Source organism: Anopheles maculipalpis, chromosome X (assembly GCF_943734695.1).
Source record: "Anopheles maculipalpis chromosome X, idAnoMacuDA_375_x, whole genome shotgun sequence".
Classification (NCBI taxonomy): Eukaryota; Metazoa; Arthropoda; class Insecta; order Diptera; family Culicidae; genus Anopheles; species Anopheles maculipalpis.
Window position 1 is genome coordinate 1,594,468 of NC_064870.1, and position 14,694 is coordinate 1,609,161.

At 48.7% G+C, this 14,694-nt stretch overlaps 7 protein-coding genes across 7 annotated transcripts in view; 1 reads left to right on the plus strand and 6 right to left on the minus strand.

The window, feature by feature from the left end:
* The window catches only part of LOC126561148 (uncharacterized), a 506,370-nt gene that overhangs the window by 52,379 nt on the left and 439,297 nt on the right, over positions 1–14,694 (minus strand). The gene's annotated exons all lie outside the window — the stretch shown is intronic.
* Positions 816–1,154, plus strand: LOC126561492 (uncharacterized). The gene has a single exon (XM_050217673.1). It carries the CDS (start codon positions 816–818, stop codon positions 1,146–1,148), a length of 333 nt encoding a protein of 110 aa, XP_050073630.1. The 3' UTR covers positions 1,149–1,154.
* On the minus strand, positions 1,475–1,952 carry LOC126556658 (uncharacterized). The gene is made up of 2 exons (XM_050212102.1): positions 1,871–1,952; positions 1,475–1,767 (listed from the first exon to the last, which is right to left on the minus strand). Exons 1-2 carry the CDS (start codon positions 1,950–1,952, stop codon positions 1,475–1,477), a joined length of 375 nt encoding a protein of 124 aa, XP_050068059.1.
* Positions 5,790–6,455, minus strand: LOC126556728 (mitochondrial transcription rescue factor 1). The gene has a single exon (XM_050212230.1). It carries the CDS (start codon positions 6,453–6,455, stop codon positions 5,790–5,792), a length of 666 nt encoding a protein of 221 aa, XP_050068187.1.
* On the minus strand, positions 7,022–8,477 carry LOC126558195 (transmembrane protein 135-like). The gene is made up of 4 exons (XM_050214166.1): positions 8,311–8,477; positions 8,086–8,216; positions 7,891–8,014; positions 7,022–7,831 (listed from the first exon to the last, which is right to left on the minus strand). The coding sequence occupies exons 1-4, from the start codon at positions 8,464–8,466 to the stop codon at positions 7,022–7,024; spliced, it is 1,221 nt and encodes a 406-aa protein (XP_050070123.1). The 5' UTR covers positions 8,467–8,477.
* On the minus strand, positions 8,645–10,170 carry LOC126558164 (uncharacterized). The gene is made up of 5 exons (XM_050214131.1): positions 10,015–10,170; positions 9,789–9,919; positions 9,329–9,707; positions 8,959–9,267; positions 8,645–8,899 (listed from the first exon to the last, which is right to left on the minus strand). The coding sequence occupies exons 1-5, from the start codon at positions 10,168–10,170 to the stop codon at positions 8,645–8,647; spliced, it is 1,230 nt and encodes a 409-aa protein (XP_050070088.1).
* LOC126558184 (uncharacterized) lies at positions 10,634–12,312 on the minus strand. The gene is made up of 5 exons (XM_050214153.1): positions 11,896–12,312; positions 11,379–11,807; positions 11,050–11,190; positions 10,788–10,972; positions 10,634–10,713 (listed from the first exon to the last, which is right to left on the minus strand). Exons 1-5 carry the CDS (start codon positions 12,310–12,312, stop codon positions 10,662–10,664), a joined length of 1,224 nt encoding a protein of 407 aa, XP_050070110.1. The 3' UTR covers positions 10,634–10,661.

Genomic DNA, 14,694 nt, shown 5'->3' on the forward strand with positions numbered 1-14,694 from the left:
TTTTTGTCTGGATTAGCAGCAATCACACACGAATCCAATTATCGGTCAACTCATGAATCGCTCAAAGGGCGTGGGGGACTACCCACCCAACAAGACTGTCACTGTACCGATGCAACCGATAAGATACGTATCCGGAATATCACGATACATGCGTTATAAAAGTGCTTTCCTTCTGCGTGTTACTATTTTCGGATGCACCGAGATGTACTTGGATAACGTGGGCTTACATGAACCTCCGGTGTTTCCAGTCGTTTCGCGAATGATACAGCACTTTTGAATTGTCCTACAACGTGTGTCACAAGCTGTAATCCTAGCAAACATTTAGGGGTAGCGGATAATGTATACGCCGCGATGTATGCAATTATTAAGCTGAAGGTTATCGACAAAAATCTCAATAATACTAATCGGAACTGTAGTTTATTTAGTTGACATGTAAGTTCGTAGTAAATGTAAATGATTAGTGCGCTTTAAGTGGGTGCTACTCCATATGCTAATTAATTACACCCTCCGGCCTAGTAGACAGCGACGGGTCGTTGTCAATTGTGTGTTTCTGTGTGGGTGACACGTGTTTCTGACGATCACGATCGGAGTGACGTTCAACACGACACCCGTTCTGTTCATGTCTGTCAGCTGGTGATAGTAATGCTGTTTACGGCATTAGTAAGCTGTCAACGGTAACAAGACAACTGTCTGCCGGTCAGCAGCGGCACACCGGGAAGCTATAAAAGCACCTACCGGCACCACTGGGCGCCGTACAGCACTGCCGATGGAAGGAACGGAATCGTTGGTGGTGTAACACGTCTACGCACTTTGCAATGAACAGCTTGGTCGCTAAACTGGTACTGTTTCTGCTGATTGTATTAGTTGCCGGTGAGGGTCGCACGATTGAGTCATCGTCCGGCGGTGACAGAACGGCGAACCCACGCTGGACCGTACGACCGATGAACGTTAACTGTCCACAGCCGGCCTGCACCACGGCGAAGGATCTCAACACGCTGTGGGCCTCACCGGACGCGACCCAGTTCATACGCTGCCGGCCAGCACCGACCGGATACTGGATGATCGAGCTCAATCCCTGCGCACCCGGGACGCTGTTCCAGTTCTCCAAGCAGGCGTGCGTGGCCACGCGAAATTGGTCGTCCTGCTGAGGTTAGCGGTACAGCGAAAAGGCTCGTAGGTGTTTGCTAATAGTGAAATGCGGTAAAATAAAAAAAAAAGTACTGATAAACAGAAGTCTACGTGGTGTTGTTGAATTGCGTTTGTGTGAGTGTGTGTGGAAACCCCAGAGTTGTGATAGATGCACATCGATTGAAGAATAGATTGTTTGATAGTTGTGTCACTGTTTGCTGTTGTTTGAACTTGCTTTATTTCCAAACCGGAACAGTGTCGGTTATTGGGCTATTGCCCGTAAACCTCGAAGTACGGTGGATACGCTTGCTGTCTTGCGATGGTCACAAACTGATGAAGACCATCTTTACTGGTCCGGACGGCTAAGGGGAGCACACACCGGTTCCCACTCCCAGTCGTCCCAGTCGACACAGTCCAGTTGCGTCGGATGGAACGCTTGATCCTGGCAGGAGCGCAAAATTGCGCGCTCGTTCAGCTTCGTACACTCCCAGTAACGCGTCGGATCATAGTTGTGGCGCCAGACTCCTTGCTCGATTTCCTCCTTCGTTTTGCAGCCGGGCTCACCGTTGCTGTTGTCCCGTATGCACCGGGCTGCCATCGTGGCACCCAGCATCACGCACAGTAGCATCAACGTTAGCACTGAGTTGGTTGTTGGGCGAAGAGCAACATCATTATTATTGGTACGGAAATCGGCCACACTCACTTCACTTTCTCACTGACAACAACGTTGCAGGTTACTTACCTTTCATCTTGCAACTAGAACGTAATGTCATAAAACAAATCAATGCGAAGGGGTGTTTTATACCCTTCGCGGGAAGCTTCATTATGCTCTCCGCGCACACCAACGACCCACTGTTATCTTTCATGGGCGTTGGAAAGATACGATCGCCTGCCCGATATCGATACCATACACAGAGAAAGCACTTAGGACAACAGACGATACAATTAAGTTAAGTAGAGAAACTGTTTACCGGCCAAAATTCCACTCGGGTTGGGGAGAAATAATTTCCAAAACAAACGGTTGACTCCATTCGTACTCGCTAAAGATATTTGTGGACCATTATAACGCTATCAAAGCCGGGTTTTTCCCCACTAGATCAGTAGCGGAGGTGTCAAACTATGTGGAATTCGTTGGTATTTTACAGCATTTTCATTCTACAAGCGAAAGATGAAAACAACCACAAGAGGACAGATTCCGGCCACCCAACAGTGTGGCAGGGCTCTTCTAATGACTTTCTTTCTGTCCTTCTTTCCGTCTGATGTTGAGTTACATTATGCAGCCTCAAATATGTAAATTTTAAAGTATTTTTCCTTCCTATAACGGATCCTATCTTGTTACTCTTTCTTTCCCAACAGTCGACCACCTGTTTCGAAATCATCACCAAACAGTCTCCTTCAGTTTGTGCCTTGGTTGGCCGCAATACTTCAACAACCGATGACGCGACGACGAACCTAACCATCGTTCCGAACCATCCGGAAACCAACCCAACCACTGTGCCCAGCATACTAACGACAGAACCGATTGGCAAACATGTGCAGCCGGAAGGTGCCGGTTTAGGAGCGTTCGGTAGGTGTAGCGAATTAGTTTTCGTATGGTTTTGTGCATTATTTATCCGTCGTACCGTCTTGTGTATCCGATTTCTGCAGGTATCGTAATGATATGCTTGACCGTGGTCACTACGCTCAGTGTCGGTACGCTGTATCTAGTTCGACGACATCCGGATCGTTGCCATCAGCTGCACTCGCTGTTGCTGTGCCGTGGTATCATCAAGAACGATTTCCCCAGCACGCTGTATTCCCGCGTAAGTAGCAGAAAAGCATTTCACCAGTGGAGAGGATTGTTATCGTTCGGTTTCTTTTTGTTTTTTTTTTTAGGTGGATAACAGCGAATCCTCCAGCCTGCTACTAAATGCATCGAACGTGATGTCGGACAGTGATGATGATATGCTGATCTAAAGTACGTACACTTTACCTTACCTAACACCCTTTCTAACTGAGGTGGAGGTACTTTAGTTGTTGTGCTGATTCTGAGAGACCAGCACAACAAAGCAATTTATTTTAAAATGTTCCTTTTGATACCAAATTGCAAGAAGGGGCCACGCGCAACATCATACCGCCCCCCCCCCCCCCCCCTATTTTGCAGCAACCCCGGATGCGATAAGCGGCCAGTACCCTTAAGTATCTATCCTACCCGGATGCCAACCGACCCAGGACGGGGCTCCTGGGACCGGGAATGATTTCAATGTAATACTAATCCCTCTAACACGACCTTATCGTCCTTGCGCAATTGCTGTGAGCTACTGTGATTGAGTGAATGAATGAGGCAAATGGCGGAGCAGAATAGTAATGAAGTGTTTTAGCTAGTAAGGACTGTACGACTGTTTGTAAATGTGTGTTTTGGGTGTGTAAGTACGTTTGTATAGTAGAGGAAAGATAGATGTAGCCGATGATACTGTAGGATCAAATAAAAAAAGACACACTGTACACATTTTACGCCGTACGTCGCCGTTAGGTCATGCTTGGGACAGGTTGGGTAGGAAAGAAAGGTCGTTATTGGCCGCGGTGAATGTCTCCAGTGCCGCTATCACTGACACTGGCCCCTAAACCTATAAAGATAGTCACGAGAGTTACCGGCGTATTGGTGACTAATCAGACGCATCGCATCGCCGAGATAGATTACCGTGCGGTGTGCTCTTTCATGGTCATCCAGCGGTTCTTCTTGTATTTTTTTTATCCCCCCACCATTCTCTGCGCCCGCTTTAGGGCTATACTGATAGTGCCATTGATATATCGGGCTATTTTTCCGTTGCGCGCTTAAATCCTGCAGCCCATTCGTGTGGATGCCACTGAAAGGAAAGCGCAATATGGTAAAGTTGTTTGCAGTTGTGGTGCTCGTGTTTTGTGTTAGTGTGGTTCGGTCGGAAAGTGTTGCGACCCGCCACTTTCCGGTCGACTGTGTAATACCGAGCTGCATCACCGAACAGGACCGTGCCACGATATGGCCGTTTGAGGATCCAAATTTTTTCGTGCGCTGTGAACCGACGGGCGCACCGTGGGAGTTGGTGCGCCATCCTTGTACCGGACGACGATTGTTCCATTTCGCACGGCAAATGTGTACCGTGCCGGATGTTTGGGAGGAACCGTGCGCCGATTTGCCCACTCTCGAACCGTTGGAACCGTGCCCGCAGGTGCGGTGTGATACGGTGTCCGATCTGCGCCGTTTGTGGCCGATGGAAGATCCATCCCTGTTTCTGCAGTGTATTCCACAGGCGGGCGGTGGTATTGCACCGGTGGAGCAAGCATGTCCGAACGGGTTGCTGTTTAGTGTGCGCCTGCAGGCCTGCATTACCGTGCACCGGTGGCAGCGCGAGTGTACCTTTGACGGTGAAAACACCCCAGGACCGACGGGAGGTGATACCGATCCAACCACGACGATTCCGTGGCCACCGCCATCATCAACAACACCCACAACACAATCACCGCCGCCCCCATCAACAACGGCCGTGCCCGAGTGGACACTGTGCCAGCCGCCGGTTTGCATGCTGGAGGATCCGATTCTCTATCCCCACACCGATCCGTCCTTCTTCTGGCAGTGTGTACCGCAACCGAACGGGTTCTGGATGGCCATGATGAGACCGTGTGCTGCCGGTACGTACTTCCATTTCGAGCTGCAGTTGTGCGTCTTTCTGGCCGATTGGGTCAACTTCTGTCCCGTCTAGAGACGAGAGACGAGCGACGAGACCTGCCGGCCGAAAGAGGAAAGAATGGCGCCGTTTGCTGCGAGATAAGGAGAATCGAGATACCGTACAATCGACAACCGACCAAAAACAAGATACGGAAATCAAATAACGATAGCAGGAAGAAATGTAGCGCCGGCGGACAATCATTTCCGGTGGATGTGTATTCTACCCAATAAAAACACAGGGGTCTATCGTTCTTCGTGTGTCTGGATGCTCCGATCAATTTATGATACCCCTTTTGGAAGCTGGTCAATAAATAATGAAGCGCATTAACAACGTAGCTTTTACATCCTACACTCCTACACTCACGCCGTACCCCATCGTACAGAGGATACACCAATCAAACAAAACCCACCGACATGATATGCTACTGGGCCTGATTGTTAGACTATCGTCCGAAATCCGTCCGATCCCGTCTATCTTAAGTCCCTGTATTGCTGTTGGGTTCGATCTCCAGGCTCATCCACGATGGACAGACTATTTGGCTTTCAAACAATTAATTTTGTTTAAAAATCTCTGCCAACAATTTGTTTTCACTCAATGTCTGGTCTTTGGACCATTGCGCGACGGTTCGATTTACCCCTTTCTTAGAGCTCTATCGGCTTTCAACAACACTTACCACCTGTTTAACTACAATGTTCCTGTATCCCGCTGCTGTGTTTGTTTTCCTGAATCTTCCTTCTTTTCGTAAAAATCTTTTCAATATCCCCCACCTCCTCTTCCTATTAGGTATTTGGGAAAACCTTTTTTTGAGCCATTTTTGGTGGACAATTTACTAAAATAAATAAATGAATAAATAACTACTTATCAATCAATATATTCAGTTAGTTATATGCTTACAAGTACTCCGTCTTCTAACAAACTAGCCCATCCCTGATGTAGTTTTCTCGTCCTTTTACCGCTGCCATCCCCAACACCTAGCTACTTGTCCTGCCCTTCACTGTATGCACCGTGATCCTTGTAGTTCTCTATAATAAGCGATTTGTGCCGGCGCAGCGTTACCGAAAGGTTTTCCGTGCGGGGCGTTACCGAAACGATCTCGACCCGCGACACGATCAGATGGTCCGGATTGGATGGGCTTGGTCCGCGCACCACATCGATCTCGTCCTCAACCTCTAGCTGGGCGCTTTTCTTCAGCAACCGTTTCCCGTTCACCCGTATCTTGCTGTCGTAGAACAGTGCTTCCACTTTGTTCCGGGCGATCCCCAAACCGGCCTTCAGTAGCAGATCAGCACGCATCGAGTTCACCGTCACACGTACGGTACGGTTGTGCTTGTCACCGAGCAGCTCCTCGTACTCGTCCGCATCGTCGCCTTGTTCCGGCTCGTCCTCCAGATCGTCGTCCGCTGCTCGGGCCGTTTGTTTGCCTGATTTCTTCGATTTACCGCGTACCGGGTGATGGTTGTGTAATGCTGATAGTTGTTGATGCACTGCCACCAGCAGGCTTGGTTTTCCGGCCGTATGCAGTTGATTGTGTTGTGAAATGCGCTGCAGTGGGACGGTTCGATGTGCACAAAACCCGGCACGGATGTGTGCAAACGGGTCGGTTTTAAAGGCAAAACGCGTATAGCGTAGAAAAAGCGACATTTTCTGCTTACGATAATCACTAGGGTTTGAGTGTGTATTTATGGTGTGATTGTTGTTTTTGTTTTGATTTAGATTTGACAACAACTGTCAAGTGGTTTGCTGTGTAATGGTTCCGAGTGTTTCCCGCCAGATGGCACTGTCAATAGGAAAGCATACGCCCATACGCATAAAGTTATACCTGTGTGTGTGCTTTTGGGCAGAAGGGCTTTCAACAAATCGTTACGAAGCGTTACGTAGGGATTTGAATTTAAAAATAATAGCGGTTAGTATTTCTGAATGGAATGTGAGATTGTTTTAGATAGTAAAGAGACGAATGAAGTCTTTGAGACTAAAAGCCTCTAGCAATACATGAAAAAAGTTCAAGATAGGAATATATATGGAAGATAGCTGGAGTGTTGCGATAGCTGAGGCTACCAACGAAGGCTATTAGCCCTATGCCAAAGAAAAAAAAGACATGATGGCACCACTCGAGATTTTAGAACCAAAAAAGAAAAACAGAATCGATAATAGTCCATCACCATATGTTGAATAAAACAGAGCGATTCAACAAAAAAATGCTGTCCGTATCACATAACTTCAGATAACCACGTGGTAATGCGACGCTTCATATCCAGCGTTAAATTGGTGGAGCAAACATCCATCGCTTTCTGGTGGAATACGGGTGACACCTGCGGATAGAACGCATAAATGTGTCCCAAGTAACCAAACGAAAACATCTGCACCAGGCGTAACATTGGCAAACGGTGCAACTGTCTCAGCAGTGTGGTGGTAACGCTCCCATTCGGTTTGTTGACGCCCAGTGTCTTTTTATCCCAGTACTCCCAGCCTGCCTCGATCGCTTTCGTCAGGCCAAGGGTATAGATCTGGTAGGTGGGATAGAGACAGTACGGCGCACCGGCAAGAAATCCAGCAACTGCTGCATGGATCACCTCTTCGCGCGAGGTTAAGCGTCCCAGCAGACAACAACCGGCCCGAAAGATAGCTACATAGCACGCGAGAAACAATCCCAGCTTAAGATTGCAAGCGGCACGGAACTCCTGACCGAATATGGCCAGTGGGTTCTTTGCGAGAAGAGTGGATTTGCGTAGTACGGCACGGCCTGCCTCGAGGATAACACCTACCATGCCGTACTTTAGCATGCCGTTTGCTAGGTACCGCCAGCATTGACCGGCATGGCTGCAAACACCGCCATTCGGTTTGTGATGAGGTATGTCGGGGAGTGGATTTACTAACCAAAACTGTTTCACGACACCACTACGCAGACAGGTAAGAATGATGGAGCTGAACACCATGAAGGTGAGTGTGGCTAGAAGTTTGGAACGACGTGCATACTGGACGGCAGGTATGGAACTTTTGCGCGTCGCAGCTTCCAGGCTCTGTAAATAATTAGGTCGTTAGAGAAGGCGTCGCGTTGCGTATGACGGCTCCATGTTACCATGTTGAAGAAGGTGATTGCTTGAAGGCGCAGAAGTTGCTTTGGAAGAGGTGGTCCAATCGCAACTCCCAGTAAGCAGGGCCAGAACATCACGCACCAGTAGTTGAGTCGGCCGAATATGTTGCTGTTGGGGGAATGGATGGAGAAATTTAAGGCCTTACACCAGCGCCTGTTTGCTACACAGTTGTCACTCACTGAAGTGCGCATTGGGCCGATAGGGATAGAGCCGCCTGCACGTAGGTGCAGAGAGAAATGTACACGTACTGTAGCGTGTGCTCCAACAGATATCGTACCGTAACATCGTTGAGCTTAACCAGCGGCGGTAGCTATCCACAGAGAAGAATAATCAGAACAATCACAGTAGACACTGTAAAAGAAGCAGAGCGCACACCAACATGCAGCTAATGTCTAATGGCGTACCACCAGCAAAGGAATGTAGAGCTTGAAGCTACCGGGCAGTATACTGCGCCAGAAATGCACATTGTACCGGAGGCAGCTAGCGAACCGTGGATGCCAAAGGTCGCGGCAGGTCCGGCCAGCCGCAACACGATCGAACAGCTTACTTGACGACACCATACCGCTCACTGAACCGGTGGACCTGGTGCGCTTAATGTTTTTTCGGGTGCCTTTTTCCTACAGCATAGGCATTAGAAACGCACACCAATACTATGGCGCCAACAGGTTTATTAGCACCGTGTGTCTCACAATACAAAGAACATGTCGTGTGTGTTTCCAAAGCCAAAACCCATGCACATCAGCGAGCACCACCCCACGAATGTTCGAGCGTCCAGGAGACGAGCCGGCGCTTGATACGCTCCACACGGAAGTCGGAACAGTAGTTAACGCATTTCGAGTTAAATGGTGGCGAGAGGTGCGAATGGAAAACGAGCGCGTGGTACATGTAACCGATCGAAATCATGTGGACTAGTCGAAGATAGGGTATGCGCTGTAAGAACTCCAACCAGCGGGTCTTTTCTTTGACCGTGTTGAGATGATGCTCCCAAGCCATCTGCAAGGAAAGTAGTTGATCATTATGGAGCGCTCAGCTAGAGGATGCGAGACGCTAACCTCGAGAAATTTGGTAAACCCAAGGGTGAATATCTGATACTTCGGGTAGATTAGGTAGCTGATACCACTGAGCAGTCCCGCTATTCGAGCATGTCCGGGACGCTCCCGTCCGGTATGATTCGCCAACCAGCAGCTAACACCTCGAAAGCTTCCGACGTAGGTCGCCAGAAAGAGTGGTAGCGCTAAACCGATCGTCTTCCGCAGTTCCTCGAAAAATCTTGCTGGCGTCCCGTATATCAGCGAACCCTTGGAGATTAGTCCACGTGCGGCTTCGATGGTAAAACCAGCAAGGGCGTACTTCCAGATACCCTACAACAAAACGCTTCTTAATAGATTGTGTGTGAGACACGAGACAGGGCACATCACCTACATCAAAAATGTACGATCGACAGGACAGACCATCATGAAGGCAGGGTGTAGATATCTTTCTCTGAGGTGTGTTTTCCTGCTTCTCCCGGTCGGATGATGCTGGATACATGAGCCAGAATTGGTTAACGGTGCCCAGACGCAACACATCCATAATCTTCGCACTGAACACCATGAAGCAGAAGGTTGCCCAAAGTTTCGATTGGCGCAGTTTCTGCAGTATCTCGAGCCTACTCTTTTTGATCATCACTTCCAGCATCATGTTGAAGTAGGTAATGCCCTGGAGGCGTAAATGTACTCTCGGTAGCTTTGGTACGAGCGCTGCACTTACAAAGCCTGGTACACCCATCAGACAGTAGTAGTGTAGCTTGCCAAATAGTTTGCTGTTTCGGAGGTGAGAGAGAGCGAAATTGTTTGATAATTGATCACTTGAGGCTATTCAAAATGGGCTCCTGTTTCATTACTAGAGCAAACATTGTAGCGTCAGACCACTGATAGCTTGAATGTAGGTTTTAAACGAAATCGATGCGTAGCCGAGGATATGATTGCGCCAATATTCCGCTGTGTAGCCACCGCCTTTTACTAGCGGCGGGATCTATGAAATTGCAACAGGAAATAGATCAATCAGAATGGTTGATAGACTTTCGGGTTGGTTTGTTGGTTGGTTGGTTGAAGTACAGGAGCGCTTACCACCAGCAGTGTCAGATATAGCTTGTAGCTACCGGGCAGTAAAGTTTTCGTAATGCCCACGAACGATTGCCAGCAGGTAGCATACTCGGGATGACACAGATCGTGACAGGAACGGCCCGCCGTCACTTGATAGAAGCACTTACTTAGCTCGGACATGGTTTGGCGTACTGTTCCCGCTCACTGTTTTGCGTCTTAAAGCATCGGCTAAGCTCGTCGAAATGGCTACCGTTTCGCTGGGTACACCGGCACAGCGTCGAGGAATTATGCACGAAAGGTCGATGACATGGAACCACGCGGAGGTTGAAATTCATTCGGGTGTGCGGTTTGAGCTCATCGCCGCTGGTAACCTCCGATTATGATTCCAAATTTGACACACAGATGGCGTTAGTAGGATTAAAATTGAATTTAACTAAAGTAGCGATAAAACAGTTTTGTAAAGACGATTGGTCAGAATAAACACTACAAACATAAAAATGCCACTCGTTAAGCAAAACCTGAATAACCAACATCACGTCAATTTTTGTTACACATCTAGAGCTTTAACCATTTGCATTGAAACTAAAACATTGTAAAAAAAACACACAACTCGCGTAGCAACTAGTGTAATTAAGAACAAAAATGGCAGCATCCCATCCTAAGACGTGTTATCATTGAGCGGCAAAGTATCGAGCAGCGAAATTCTCTGACGCAGTTCGAGAGCTGGATGGACGAAAAAGTAGGCAATGGGGGCTTAGTTTAAGCACTGTTGGGCACTGTTGCAGTAGGATACTCACGCATAGTTTGAACAGATATCTATAAACTTGAGGGCAAACTTAGACATTGCCCAGGGGTAGTAGGCACGGGAATAGGTGACGTAGCACATCGAGATGATCCACACGAGTGATGAGAAGGATACACGATCAAGCCGCTGTACGAGGCCAATCTTTGCATACTTCTCCATCAAGAAGTTCCAGTGTGTCTATGAGAAAAAGAATTAATAGTATCAGTCTTGAAGATACCACCAAGCATTCGGCTTTTGAAAGCGTCTCTATGTACCTGCGTTAAGGCACAGACGGCAAGGTTGAAGATGTTGTAGCTCGGACACACATAATACCAAAAGCCGCTTGCGAAACCGGCGATTGTGTTATCGTACTCCTTCACCTGCCTACGACGTTGACCTAGCAGACACGTCACTAGCTACTCGCACAAAAAAGATAATCAAATCAGATTGCTAAACCTATGCATTCGAGCGTTTTGCGCAATTGGAACAATGCGTCTGGTAATTTTGCGCGCCACACTAGGTCACGCGTGATTGTACTTGAACCTGGTAGGCAAATAAAGAGCAAGGCCTGCTAGGGTTATGGCCGCATACTTGTTCTACTTACCCGAAACGTACCGTTGTACAGTGTCAAGAAGAGTATCAAACGGTAGCGAAGGTTCAGCAATGAACGTATCCTTTCCGAGGGTGTCTGATGTAGCTGCCCAATGGTAACGATAAGCCGCCGGGCTAGCTCCAGAATCGCACCAAAGGTAAAGTACGTCCGCATGCCGTTCAGTACGTAGCGTGCACAAGTACTCTCCTGATGGTAGCATCCATGTTCACACGCTGCCTTGTCGAGCTTCTCCCGGCGCAGCTGATTGTAGTTCCGTTTGAGTGGCTGTATGAACCAAAACTCTGTCCGGTGGCGAGTTTTGCGTGCGTACCTTGCAATGCCGGCACTGATCAGCATGAAGCAGAGCGTACCAACGGTACGGGAGTCGCGCATCCACTCGACAAGCTTGCCTTCGCGCGATTTGATCCAACACTCGAGGTTCTGTGTGGTATGCGGAAAGGTTGACGAATTAGGCGAAGTTCAAGAGCAGCCTCACTCGGGGAGGGAGAAGCAATGGTTTACGTCTTACCGCAACGACGATGGCCTTGGCGTGGGTCGTCTGTACGTACGCCGGCATAAGAAACATGGCGCACGAACCGAGCAGCGGTGCCAGCGAAACGGAAAAGTTGTCGTGAATCCGGCCCGTGGTGCGCATCATCAAGCAAAACATCCCGGTCCAGCAGTTGGCCACGCAGAGTGCGTTCACCATCATGGCACCGAATTCGCGGGACGTTTGGCGCAGAATTTCGGACGACACTGCACGCCGATTGTAGACGAGCAGCACCAGCCGGAGCAGCGAGATCGGCAGGAAGAAGTGTACGTTCGAGCGAACGGTGCCGAGCAGGTTGCTCCACGCGAACTGCTCACAACCGATCCCGGGATGCAGTATATCCCGGCAGGTAGCGTCCGCGATCGCCTGCTCAAAGTACTTACTCAGTGCAGACATGCTGGTAGCGATGGTCGAGTGTGGTTGCTGCTTTGCGTACTCTAGGTGCGGTGTCTCTTTGCGCACTGGCAGCAAACGACGGACAAAACGGTGTCGATCTTCACCGTCTGCGATGACCGCGTCCAGACAGCACACGTGCAAACGTGTGTAGGCTCCCTCTCCACACACACGCACACAGCACAACAACTACAGCAGGCAATAAGTAGTGTCGCGAACCAATTCAGCTACAACCAAGCTACACCTTAGCATTAATTAGCTGCCTAAACCTATCGCGTGCGCAACGGCGAATTGTCATCGTTGAGCTTTTGGGATTAACGTTTCGTTCTGTTGCGCTTGGCGCGCTCTCTGTCCCTCCATCTCCCACCATCGGTCATCGTTTTGCGTTGCCTGGTGGGCATGGTAAGGAACAAAAAAAAAAAAACATTGAGGCACCCTCGAGCACAGCTAAACACTTACGTAGAAGTGCACGGTAATGGTAGAAAATCGGTACCGGGTTAGCTGTTTGCGCACGGCAAGTACAAATTCTGTACGCTCGTGTTGCGGGCGAGGTCACACACAGCGAGGAACGGTGGCGCACATCATCGCAAGCACCGCAAATTGTCTTAAATTTAGCGATTTGTTACGATCGCGGTAGGGATAAGGGCAAACTTCAGCAGGCTTCAACTGTCTGAAGCTCTGCCGCGAGTCGTAAGATGACGTCGGTCGAGATAATAGCTATAAAACCGAGTTATGTTAAAAGTTAGCTCCCATGCTATTCGCATGACAAATGTCACTATCATGCTTTATTACTTCGTCCCAGCACGCATCTACTTAGCTTGATAGTGAATTTAGACAGGTCTTTAGATTGCATAACTCTTGCATTCCTTCAACATTGCTTCATAAGTCATTAGCGGTTTATAGCAAAATTTGTAGTGGTCGTTTTAGTGACCCAGTGACCTTGTGAAAGCGTTATTACTTTTTATAGCAACTAGCTACACTAGACAGTTTGATCAGTAACACGGGAATGCGTAATCGTGTCTCAGCAAAAAATGTAGTTATTCTGCAACAAACAAACACATTTGTTGGAGTCCGCATAACCTTCAGTTTTTGTGGGCTTTTGCATGCTCTCTGTTTCCTTCTCTTGTTCCCTCCCTCTCTCTCTCTCTCTCTCTCTCTCTCTCTCTCTCTCTCTCTCTCTCTCTCTCTCTCTATGCCCTCAGGCCGTCTCAGTAATGCTGACGATGTAAAACATCATGCTCGCAAACGATAATATTTACCACTGCAAACTTTGAAGCTGTCAAGAATTTTTTTGTTTTACCAACTCTACACCAAACCAAGCGTTGCGAAGGCTTCATGCAAAAAAAGTGGTCAAAAGCACCAAGACGCTAACCAAATAAAACGGGGCCACAGTTTTACCACTGTTTGACAGTATCGCACCGAATGATGCGCCTGTTGGTTAGATAAAGTGTAGCACTTTACAGGCTTTCTGGGGCGAGCGGTATCAGAAATCGAAATGCAGAGCCCGATGGTAACGTGCAATATGTAATGAACACTCAATCATGTCGGCAGGTTGGCTGGATTACGGGTGCCGGTCCAGCCTGTGTGCACTACTATCGTGTGTAAATCTTGCCAACATCTAAAGCCACGATAACTCAACGCCTGGCTTGGGATGATAAATGTTCAACTAAGGTAGGCACACTCGCCTCCGCACCCTCGAAGCGTTTGGGAAGTTCGGCCCGTGTGCTAGTTTTGGATGGCTGGCCGAGAAGCCATCGATCTAGATTTTAAAGGAGCAAACGGGTCCTGCAGCTAGTATCTTCCGCCGATGCGTAACCTTACCGGTGGCGAGAAAGGATAGCGCAAACAGACGTGGAAGCATTCAAATTAAGCCGTTTTGAAATCGAACCCCGACCGGTACCCTCGGGGGGATACGGTACTAATTTAAATTAGCTGTCATCGTTCCCGCTCGTGGACGGTGGCGTCGACGAAAGTGGCTTTTTGATTTATGATTCATATCTGCTAAATGGATGCCATGTGCCCGACAAATCAGGCCCACGCAATGGATAGCCGGGAAGATGGTTTCCCCGTTTGCTTCCTTGATGGCGTATGTATCGTAACCCGTCCAGCATTTGAACTCTGTCTATTGATAACTGGCAGGCAGGTGCAGTACCTTCAGGTGGCTGAGATTTCATCTCGTTCGAGGCACCGCGGGGTCTGCACAGGTGGCGAAAGGCACCGTGTTACAACAGAGGAGGACGCCACATCCAATTATCGTTCGCAATTTAGCCATTGGAGCTGTGCATGCATTAGCCTTTCCGATGGTTACTGGGCTGGGTCTTCTGGCGCAAATGCAACCGAAAACCGATCCGAACCGAACCGATTTGAGAGCTCAAAAATGGATGC

Bases quoted from the DNA above. Each gene is read 5' to 3' on its own strand.
- LOC126561492 (XM_050217673.1), top strand. From the start codon at position 816: ATGAACAGCTTGGTCGCTAAACTGGTACTGTTTCTGCTGATTGTATTA.
- LOC126558164 (XM_050214131.1), bottom strand. From the start codon at position 10,170: ATGTCCGAGCTAAGTAAGTGCTTCTATCAAGTGACGGCGGGCCGTTCC. The intron at 9,708-9,788 runs GTAATGAAACAG...CCTCCGAAACAG, and splicing joins ACGCTACAATGTTTGCTCTA to CAAACTATTTGGCAAGCTAC. The intron at 9,268-9,328 runs GTAGGTGATGTG...GTTTTGTTGTAG, and splicing joins GTCGATCGTACATTTTTGAT to GGTATCTGGAAGTACGCCCT.
- LOC126556728 (XM_050212230.1), bottom strand. From the start codon at position 6,455: ATGTCGCTTTTTCTACGCTATACGCGTTTTGCCTTTAAAACCGACCCG.
- LOC126558184 (XM_050214153.1), bottom strand. From the start codon at position 12,312: ATGTCTGCACTGAGTAAGTACTTTGAGCAGGCGATCGCGGACGCTACC. The intron at 11,808-11,895 runs GTAAGACGTAAA...CATACCACACAG, and splicing joins CCAAGGCCATCGTCGTTGCG to AACCTCGAGTGTTGGATCAA. The intron at 11,191-11,378 runs GTAAGTAGAACA...TTGTGCGAGTAG, and splicing joins TGTACAACGGTACGTTTCGG to CTAGTGACGTGTCTGCTAGG.
- LOC126556658 (XM_050212102.1), bottom strand. From the start codon at position 1,952: ATGAAGCTTCCCGCGAAGGGTATAAAACACCCCTTCGCATTGATTTGT. The intron at 1,768-1,870 runs GTAAGTAACCTG...CAACCAACTCAG, and splicing joins TTCTAGTTGCAAGATGAAAG to TGCTAACGTTGATGCTACTG.
- LOC126558195 (XM_050214166.1), bottom strand. From the start codon at position 8,466: ATGGTGTCGTCAAGTAAGCTGTTCGATCGTGTTGCGGCTGGCCGGACC. The intron at 8,217-8,310 runs GTACGCCATTAG...CTCTGTGGATAG, and splicing joins TCTACATTCCTTTGCTGGTG to CTACCGCCGCTGGTTAAGCT. The intron at 8,015-8,085 runs GTGAGTGACAAC...TTCCCCCAACAG, and splicing joins TCGGCCCAATGCGCACTTCA to CAACATATTCGGCCGACTCA.